This window comes from Octodon degus, unplaced genomic scaffold (assembly GCF_000260255.1).
Source record: "Octodon degus isolate 3935 unplaced genomic scaffold, OctDeg1.0 scaffold00121, whole genome shotgun sequence".
NCBI classification, from domain to species: Eukaryota; Metazoa; Chordata; class Mammalia; order Rodentia; family Octodontidae; genus Octodon; species Octodon degus.
In genome coordinates this window covers 642,367-652,363 of record NW_004524697.1, presented here as the reverse complement: position 1 = coordinate 652,363, position 9,997 = coordinate 642,367, and the positions used below count along the sequence as shown (strand labels likewise).

Genomic DNA, 9,997 nt, shown 5'->3' with positions numbered 1-9,997 from the left:
AAAACATAGCTTTTTTTAGGATGGAAATATAGAACTTTTAACTAAGAACTCATGAAAGCTATGCTGTTTTCTTTAAACTTTGAAAATATATTTTCTTTTCTTCAGTGAGAACTCCAGGACTTTTCACAAGACCTCATGGACTCAGCAGTGTGTTTCTTGTTCATTTCTGTCTTTAGCAAAATATATAAGCAAAAGTAACATTCAAATAGCTTTTTATACAAATAGGTGGCTAAGTGCAGATGACTTTCTTCTGCTTTTGTTTTCTACGTGAAATACTTTACCTTCTATAAAACTTCTTCTAAGGCAGGCCAAATAGCTCAGTGGATTAAAGTGCCCGCTAAAGCAACTGCTTAGGCAAATGCAGTGACTGGGATTCGATCCTCAGACTGCCCTGCTGGCTCCATCCCCAGGGTGCACCGAGACAGGTTGAGACTGGGTGTGGTGTAGTGCATGCCTGTACTCCCAGCTCTTGGCAGGCTGAACACAGGCAGATCACTATGAGTCTAATCTATGTAGTGAGACCCTGTAGGCCTTGTAGATCCTGTACTAAAATACAAAATAAAATAAAACTTCTTTTCTAATTTTTAGTTTTATCTACTAACTATACAACTTTTCTCAAGAAAATATGCTTCAAGTACATTTATGAACGAGGTCAAGAAGACAACTAGTCGAGTGAGTTTTCAAAACCACTTAGATATTACTGTGGAAGCGGACTTCACAGCAGTTGTTATGGACCACTTCACTTCGGAATGCTTAGAGCATATGGTTCCACTTGCCCACTAGCAGCTGGCTTCTCACATATTCTGATAACCTGCCCTTCACTGAGCTCTGCAAAGCATGCTTCTACGAAGTACTTATAAAAGAACATGAAGTTATGTTGTCCTTATAATTTATTTGACTTCAATTATTGACTTTGATTCCTCTAAAAATATGCCTAAAACTTCTAAGAGAAAATAAAACCTTTTTACTTTACTACAATTTAGTAATAAAAACTTCCTTTTATATTTGAAAGAAATCCTCATGCACTCTCATTTACACATTATGATATATCATTCAAGTAAATGTAGAAAAAGGTGTTATATAAATAGGAACTTTTGTAAACTGCAATCTTTGAGGCCAGGAAACACACTGCCTTGTGCTACCAGGAATTTCATGCCTCCCCGATCCCTTTGGTTTGAACTTCCTTAAAGGCATCTCCATAAACTTTTGTTCTTTCTTTCACAACATTTACACTGTTACTAATTACTTGCTTTTTAGGACAGAATCTCTAAGTTACTGCTTACTTATTGCAAAACATAGGTCACTTGCTTAACTAAATTTAAATTAAAATTATTCTTTCACTATAAATAAAAACATCAGAATGAATTCTTAGGATTGAAAAATACACTATTACAAAATTGAAGGCAAACATGGATGGGACAATGCGTAATGAATGTTAACTTTTCTTTGGCATTAGTTTTTGCTCTTCTTTCTTGATAAATGAACTCTGTTAACAAACCCATAAGGTTTCAAATGCCATGTATCATCAATAAGATGCTTCCTTCTAACTCTATACCGAAAAACACAATCATTTCCCTACAATTCGTGAATCACATGTCCAAAATTCTTCTACCATCTGCACAGACATAGTATATTAATTCTCAAAATAAGTAAATTCAGAATTCTCCCTTTGATCCTGGATGCGTTTCCTTTGATTCAAGTATTCATTCCATTCTGTTCTAAGTGTTTGCTATGTGCCAACTGTTACACTCACTATGTCCCAGGTTAATAGCCAAACACTATGTTTGCTTTCAGGAAACTTAAAGTCTAGAGAATAAAGCAATCTGACAGCCATGGTATAATCACGGTAATACACGGGCAACAGAGTATGTTACAGGAATATTCAACAGCATGTAACAGAAGTGTCATTTAGCTCTACACCTAAAATGAATAGAAATCAGCTGTGTAAGTGGACATCTGTAGTTCATGGGTAAGGAGATGCTTCAAGCACAAAGCATAGCCATTGCAGTGACTTGAAATGGAGAGACGCAGGCAAAAACCTAAGGGCTAATCAATTTGGATAATGGTAGAAAGCAGTTTTTGAAGGGAAAGACTGTACAAAATAAAGCTAAAGATTTACAGAGAAGTTACATCATGAAGGGACCAGAAAGATGTGAATGGATTTCATCTTAGAGAAGGGTGTCACTCAAAATACTTAACACCTCTGAGCACTGCACCAACCAAAGCAGACGCTTGAATAACTCAGTCAGCAAGCACTGCTTTATGGATATGCCGGCTGAGTGCTCAGAATGCACTGCTTTTGAAACAGTTTTAAGAAGTTTCAATTAAAATATGGCAAACATATTAAAGGGAGATAAGAAAGCAACTATGAGACCAGTTACTAGATTTTTCAAGATGTAAGGCTGCAAGTGAGAGATAAATGTGACTCAGCCCACAGCAAGATTAACATAACGAAGATCCTGTATGCATTCTAGACATGTTTGGAAGAAGAAGTTACTTAATAGCTTTTAGTTAAAAGAATAGGTGTACCGAATAGATATATAACAGTGTCATTTACTGAGATAGAGACTGCTGGGGAAATGGACAACAAACATAGTAACAATGACCAAAAAGATAAATATATTTGTTCGTTTATTTGGTCAAGCAGGAGATAGTTCCTTATTCCATTATAGGACAGACTGGCTGTGAGCTGTGTGCAAAAAAGCCCAGTTTCAGTGGACACTGTATTACAGAAACCAGGAGTGAAGTCTAAACTGAAGATGAAGATTTGGAAGTCAACACTATGAAGAACAAAAATAGAATAGAGGAAACAAAGAGAGTGTAGGAAGTTGGAGGAGAGTTGTTTCAGGACAAATACTAATGCTCTTCTCTCAATATCTTCAATCTCCACTCTGTGGCCACCACCACTGTACTACACAATCCCTCTTTCCAACTCACCCCATCACATCCTATCTGTTCTCTTTCTCTCTGACAAATGGATCCTTTAGAATTTCCCCAGCATGCATCATAGTGTAAGAAATCTGAGTCTGTGTTCTCAGTTGCCAGCCATCAAGGCTTGTCAAAGATTTCCCATCGCTTCTTAAAATAATTAATGTGTGGTACTGGGTATTAAGCCAGGGCCTTCATACTGAACTATATCCACTGTCCTTTTCATTTCTGTATTTCAAGATGGGATTTTTGTGAAGTTGCTAAGTTGTCCAGACTGCTAAGCAACTGCTGATCTTCCTGCCTCAACCTCTCCAGTGCTAAGTCTATATGCACGTGCTTCCTCCCTCCCCAAGATGTCCACTGTTTTTAGAATAGGAGCAACATCTTTATCATAGCTTTGAATACCTGGTCTATACCCACCTATAACACAAGGATTCCTTTAAGTTTTATGTTACCAGCATTCTAGGCTTCCTCAAATCTTGGGAACCACTGTGTTCTCTCTGCCCCAGTGTCTTTGCACACACCTTAAAGACCAATTTTCAACTCAGTGGAACATGAAGTAGAAGGTACTAGGGCAGTAATCTGACCTTTTATTACTACCATACTGTGCTGCACTATACTTTACAGTAAGTTTCTGACCAAGTAGGTCAGCTAATGTGTACAGAATTGAATTTGCTATCATTACATCTCATATATCAAATCTCACATCATATCAAACATTTCATTTTTAATTCTAACGGACAAAGGATAATTGTGAATGTAGGCAAATAACCGACGATGGTTTAACTCAAAACAGCTCAGAGAAGCGATTAGAACAAATGCAGACTTGTCTTTTGGCCAACCTGCCACACTAGATCACCCCAACTTCTATGGAAGCCAACAGCACACAAAATTGCAAACATCAACTCCCACATGCACCCTGGACACAAGAGCTTGGCTGCCCATAGGCAGCCTGCTCTTCCACCTAAGACATGAAACACACCCAGTGTGTATTGCTCTGAAAAACCACGATCTCGTGGACTAAAGCACCTGCCTAGGCACAGCGCAGCAGCTGGGGTTCAATCCCTGGTGTGCAGTGCCCACCCCGCCCAAGGGGTACGCTGAGATGCGACTGGTGTGGTGGCGCATGCCTGTAATCCCAGATTGTGGGAGGATGCACACAGGAGGATCACTATGAGTCCAATCTATGTAGTGAGACCCTGTGGACCCTGTCCTAAATACAGAAAAAAAAAAAAAAAAGAAAGAAAAAACAAACCCACAATCCAAACCCAACTGTAGAGTATTTATTAGCAGCTTAACATCTAACGTGATTGGCTCTACAGTTTACTCAAAATTCATGTCAGCATTGTCTCCACTCCGCTGATACAAGGACACATAACTGTGTTTCACTTGTTGGCTTATTTCATACTACACCACTGTTTTGCAGAACTCATATATTTAGGTATTTGCCATATGGAAATTGTGTGATAGCTCTATAATCAGAATTAAGTTTTAACCATTTAAAACTACTTTATTGCCAAATGAAAATTCTTGAAGATCAACACACACATATACAGTGTGTATACACCTATGTGTGTGTATATATATATATTTATTATTTTCTCCATTAGGCTTTGTCGCCACTATATGAACAGAGTCTGTAATGTACCAATTAGGATCTTCATAAAATTACATCACTAAAAAACAGAAAATATTGAAACATTTACTCTATTCTCCGAGAAAAACATGACTTGAACTCTAATTGTCACTTTAATGCAACCGGAAGCATAAGGCCCTTCCTCCCCCTGCGATGGTCTTGCCTCCCCAGAAGGGCACCCCGAGTGTAGACACCTACCGTCTTGCTGAGGAAGCCCGTGCTGGTGTTCATGCACTGCAGCCCCTCACTGTTGCAGCAGCCCCCACATCTGTAGACGGACACACATGGAGGTTTAAAGAAGGTGTTTGTTGCTGCTCCAAACTCCTTCCCCACATCTATACACACCTCCCGTGGCATGCATTGCGTTTTTCTCCACTCATTATCAATACCTGTGGAGTCACAGGGAAGTCCTTCAGTTACCCAGAAGCCACCAAGGGAGAACAGTTCAGAGCGGTTGGAAGTTACATTTGATATTAGACTTTAATATGAAAATGTAGAGCAATAGCTGACAGGACCCTAACCTGGCCTGGGAAAGGGAATATATATTTGAAAGAACAGTTCAAGATTTTTTAAAAACTCATTTCAGTAGCTACATAAAAAGCTAAATTAGAGTTAAGCTTTTGAAAAGTGCACCATTATCCTCCTGCAGCATTTAGGTTTGGTTTTCTTTTCTTTAGAAAATGGAGATTTAACATGTGGATGCTTACAAGACGTGTAGAAACACTCACACTCATTTTCTAGAGTACGCAGCATTTTTGGGTTTGGGAGCAATTGAAAACAATATGATTTTATTTTTATTTTAAACTGAGATGTAAAGGAGAGAAAGATGACAATGGTTTTGGACTCAACAGTCATTTTCAGGCAGGCTATTTGGCAACTTTGGACGTCATGGCAGTAGCTACGTGAAATGCAAGTCTATTTTCTACCCATCAAGACTTGTATACTGTGCTTTTTTCAGGAAAATGAAATTTCCTATCTCTTTGTGCTTTCTCTTAGAATCCGTTTACAATGAGTTAGTGAGTGTCCCACAACATTGTGGACTCTTTCCTGCACAACAAATGTACTTCCTCAAAGTCCTAGTTTATTCCCCCTACATTTCCTCTAAAACAAAATTTGGGGAAAATAAAGACATCAATTATTGGTTATTCAACCATAAACCACTTTTTTCTTGTTTTCAAAGTACATTGCAATGAGACTCCTTTATAGCAATATCAAAGAACTAAAGAGAATTATTTATTTTTAATTAGCCCAACAACCTATATTAGTGTTTATTCAAATCACAAATCCTGTAAAATTTGATGCTAGCTATTTTATCAGCTTTATAAAAGTACATCTCAGTACTTTTCTGTGAGCAACAAGTCAACAATTAGTGTTTGTGAAGGTGTTCTGGGTTTGTTTTGACAGAATTTAAGGATTCATAAATCCATGTTAAAAAGAAAATTCATAGGGTCTGCCAAATATCTTAGCAGATTAAAGTGCCTACAAGCAGGTACAGGGGCTGGGGTTCAATCCCTGAGCCTGCTATTCCAGGCCCTGCCCCCAGAGCAAACTGAGACAGCAATTGAGCCTGGCCTTGGTGAAGCGTGCCTGTAATCCCAGCTCTTGGGAGGCTGTAGACAGGCAGATTACTAAGAGTCTGATCTAGTAGTGAGATACTGAACACCCTATAGACCCTTCACTAAAATACAAAAAAAAAAAAAAAAAAGAAAGAAAATTCATTCTTATAGAAAGAATAGAGAGAGATATTTTGTAGATTCACAGCCTTTAAATAAATTGGCCTGTGAATGGGAATATATCTTTAAAAGAAGAGTTAACCTAGCATGTGAAATATATCTATCTACACGTCTTAAAAATTTTACAGTTGGATGTTACCTCAATGTTAAAAATACTTGCATTGATATGCATACACCTTTCTGTTTTAAGAAATTATCAACACTCAAAATTAAGTCACAAAATGTTGTGCTTTGAGTCTGATTCATTGCTGTTTTCTCTACTTGCAAGCCCTCGAGTACATTCAGTGGTACCACAGCTGGCAGCTCTCACTAGGCTGACAGATGAGGCTTATTACACATGTTCTGTCTGGTACTTACTTTTCAGGATTTCTGCATTGTAGTGAGCTGCGGCAAACTTTACAGTCTCTTCTGCCCTTGTGTTGAGCTTGGGCTGTTCTTTATTATACTGCCAGCCTCCTTTCCTCAGCTGACATTTGTACATTTTCCAATATTCTGGGTAGAGTACAGACATGAGTTCATCGACACTCGACACAGACCGCAACTGCTCCTCTAAATCCTTGCCTGCATAAGCCTGTCGAGGAAAAACACAAGACTGATTACTGATCAAATTAAGAATCAGGAAACAGATGTACTAAAAAGACCTCATTATTTATGTTACTTGAGCTACATTTACTAGTAAGATACTATTAATAACTCCTGAATTATTTAACGTTTGGATAAAATTACATTTATATCTTAATTAGTCAATCTACACAATTTAAAAATGTATTTTGTTCTTAAGACAAGATTTACATGGGATATCATTTTTAAATAATTTTAAGATGAATTGCTTTATTTGTAGTTCTTGTACATAACTGGTAAATTTTTAAGCTTGAAAATGTGTTAGTATTAATCTCCTATTACACACATATAAGTCTGCTGGGATGCACTCTAACTCTTTCCATTTTAGTTATGAGTATCAAAACAATATAACCAGGATGGTTGATATCAGGCATCCAGTAGGAAAGCTATTTTAGAATGAATAATCATGTCAAAAATGAGATTTCAATAACAGTGTCAGAGTAAGATATACATTTTGGTAGAACTTCTCAATATTTCAAAAAATTACTCAGCAAACTGTGTGTTGCTATGAAAGAGACCTGAGAGAGTTCAAACACTGTGTCTCTTTACGAACGGTTAACTGTGTACACAAGTGTATCTACTTAAGCAGAACATTCCAAGCTTTATACAAGTAGTTCCATGTGTAAGAAAAATATGGTTTTTTTTTTCTTAAATTGTACTTTATATTAGGGGAAAATGGAACTTTTATAGTTCTATCTTCAAAGTGAATTTCAAAATCAACTTATTTTGTCATGATTATCACAGTTTTTAAGTCTAAGTATATGGAAGCAAAGATTATGCAAAGGACAGGAACAATACTGAAGGGAGGGGAGGTCACATTTGATCCTCAGATATTCAGTCCTGCCTTAACTTCCTAGAAGGGAGTCTTCTCTAATTTTTTTATTAGCATATGTTTGCAATCAATATTCATGATGGGAAAATTTTACCTTTATGTAACACATCTTAATTCATTTTATCCACCCTTCTCCTTTCTCCAACCTTCTCATCAGTCTCAAAAATTTTTACACTCCCACCAAAAATAGAGAAGAGTTCCTTTTCTATCACAGCCTCACCAACATTTGCTATCGGTTGATTTCTGGGTGATAGCCATTCTTTATGGAGTGAGATGGAAGCTCAGTGTGGTTTTAATTGAAATTTATTGAATGACCAGAAATGCTGAACTTTTTGTAGTTATTGGTCATCTGTACTCCTTCGTATGGGAAGAGTCTATTCATTTCAGATTCCATTTTTGCATAGGATCTTTAAATTGGGGGGGATCTATTTTTTAGCTCCTTACATAGTCTAGATATTACTTCTCTGTTTTTAATAATACAGATAGTTTTGAAGAGGTTATTCCTTTACTATATTTTGAAACAAAATCTGGTATTATTTTCCTACATTATTACAAAGTCTCCTAAAAATGGGACAATGTAGGATGAAGGGTGTTGATTCCTTGTGTATTTCCTTTCTTTACCATCTATTGAGTAATTTGAGTATATCACAATCTCTTTAGGTATATGCTATAACATTTTAATAGTAATCAAGTACTTCACAGAATATGCACAAAAATTTTCAAACCTATCACCAAATTGTATAAAATACAATGACAATGAATAGATAAGAATAAGATCTTAGATACAAGGAAGGTGACAGAGTATTTTATTGGTTTCCCAATTAAGTGTTTATGGAATATTTTCCTGAGGAAAATCCCATATATGAGGTGAATTTCAAGAATCAAAAGTGTTTCATGACCTAAAAGCATTTCTAACCAAAGATAACTAGAAGTAAAAATGATTATAAAAGTCACAATCTGTGTCAGTTAATGGGCATGATAACTAGCTTGTGGTTGTCATTTCAAAATGCATATCAAAATACCACTATACACATCAAATATATTTTCATTGTAAACCATGGGCTAATAAAGTGGATGGTAAAAAGACACAGTTTTATTTTTGATTACTGTTACTATAAAATTTCATGGATGGCTTTTGTTAACTTCTGCCAGTTAGAAGAGTCCCAGATACAGGAAGAGTCCCAGATACAGGAAGCAATCAGGGAGTCAGTGTCACTGGGGATCCCTGGGCCTCTTTCCCTTGCAGTGCAGCTACAATCCGAGTCAGGTCATGACCTAAGCCCACCAGAGTGATGGCCAGCACACATCTGATGGTTCACAAAGAGAAGTTGTGACACAACTCTCATAGGCAACACAGTGGAATAAACTCAAGGAATTTTAATAAAAAAGAATGGTACTGAAGAGGATCTCCAGTAAATACTATTAAAGTTGTAAGACAAAGTACTCTTGTGTTTTGAAACTTAAAAATGAAAACTACAACAATGCTTGTATGTGTCAGGGAAAACACTGCCTTTAGACCAACAGGAGAAAAACACAAACATAAATTTCACAGTAGAGAGGCAGGTGTGGTGGTCTACGTCCAGAAGCACTGGGGAGGCTGAGCCAGGCCACCCTGGGGTATATCATGAGTTCAAGTTCTGACTGAACTACACAGAAAGACCATACCTCAAAAACAAAATTACAATGGAGCAAATGTTATACAATAAATCAAACAGAAGGTAAAGTAAATAGCAGAAAGAAGTTTTATTTATATTCATAGGCTAAAAATGTGAATATAAAAATAAAACATGAGGGTCAGCAAGATATCTCAGTGGGCTTTCCAACTCGGGCCCGGCAGAATAGCTCCTGGAAAGAAGGGTAGCGAGAAGAAGGGCTGTTCTGCCATCACTGAGGTGGTGGCCTGATAATACATAGTCAGCATTCACAAGCACATCCATGGAGTGGGCTTCAAGAAGCGTGCCCCTTGGGCACTTAAGGAGATCCATAAGTTTGCCTTGAAGGGGTTGGGGACTCGAGATGTGTGCATCGATACCAGGCTCAACAAAGCTGTCTGGGCCAAAGGAATAAGGAGTGTTCATATCCAGGTACAGTTGTCCAGGAAATGGAATGAGGATGAAGATTCACCAAAGAAGCTGTATACCTTGGTAACCTATGTCCCTGTTACCACGCTCAAAAATCTCCAGACAGGGATGTGGAGGAGAACCAACTCTGAAATAAAGTTACAGAACTGCCAAGAAAAAAAAAAAA

The 9,997-nt window shown here is 37.4% G+C and overlaps 1 protein-coding gene across 1 annotated transcript in view; it reads right to left on the bottom strand.

The window, feature by feature from the left end:
• Vegfc (vascular endothelial growth factor C) overlaps nucleotides 1-9,997 on the bottom strand; it is a 124,634-nt gene that overhangs the window by 30,571 nt on the left and 84,066 nt on the right. Inside the window, exons 2-3 of the mRNA XM_023700106.1 lie at nucleotides 6,655-6,868; nucleotides 4,763-4,953 (exon numbers count right to left, since the gene is read on the bottom strand). Coding sequence (XP_023555874.1) covers nucleotides 4,763-4,953; nucleotides 6,655-6,868 — 405 coding nt within the window. The remainder of the gene's footprint in view (nucleotides 1-4,762; nucleotides 4,954-6,654; nucleotides 6,869-9,997) is intronic.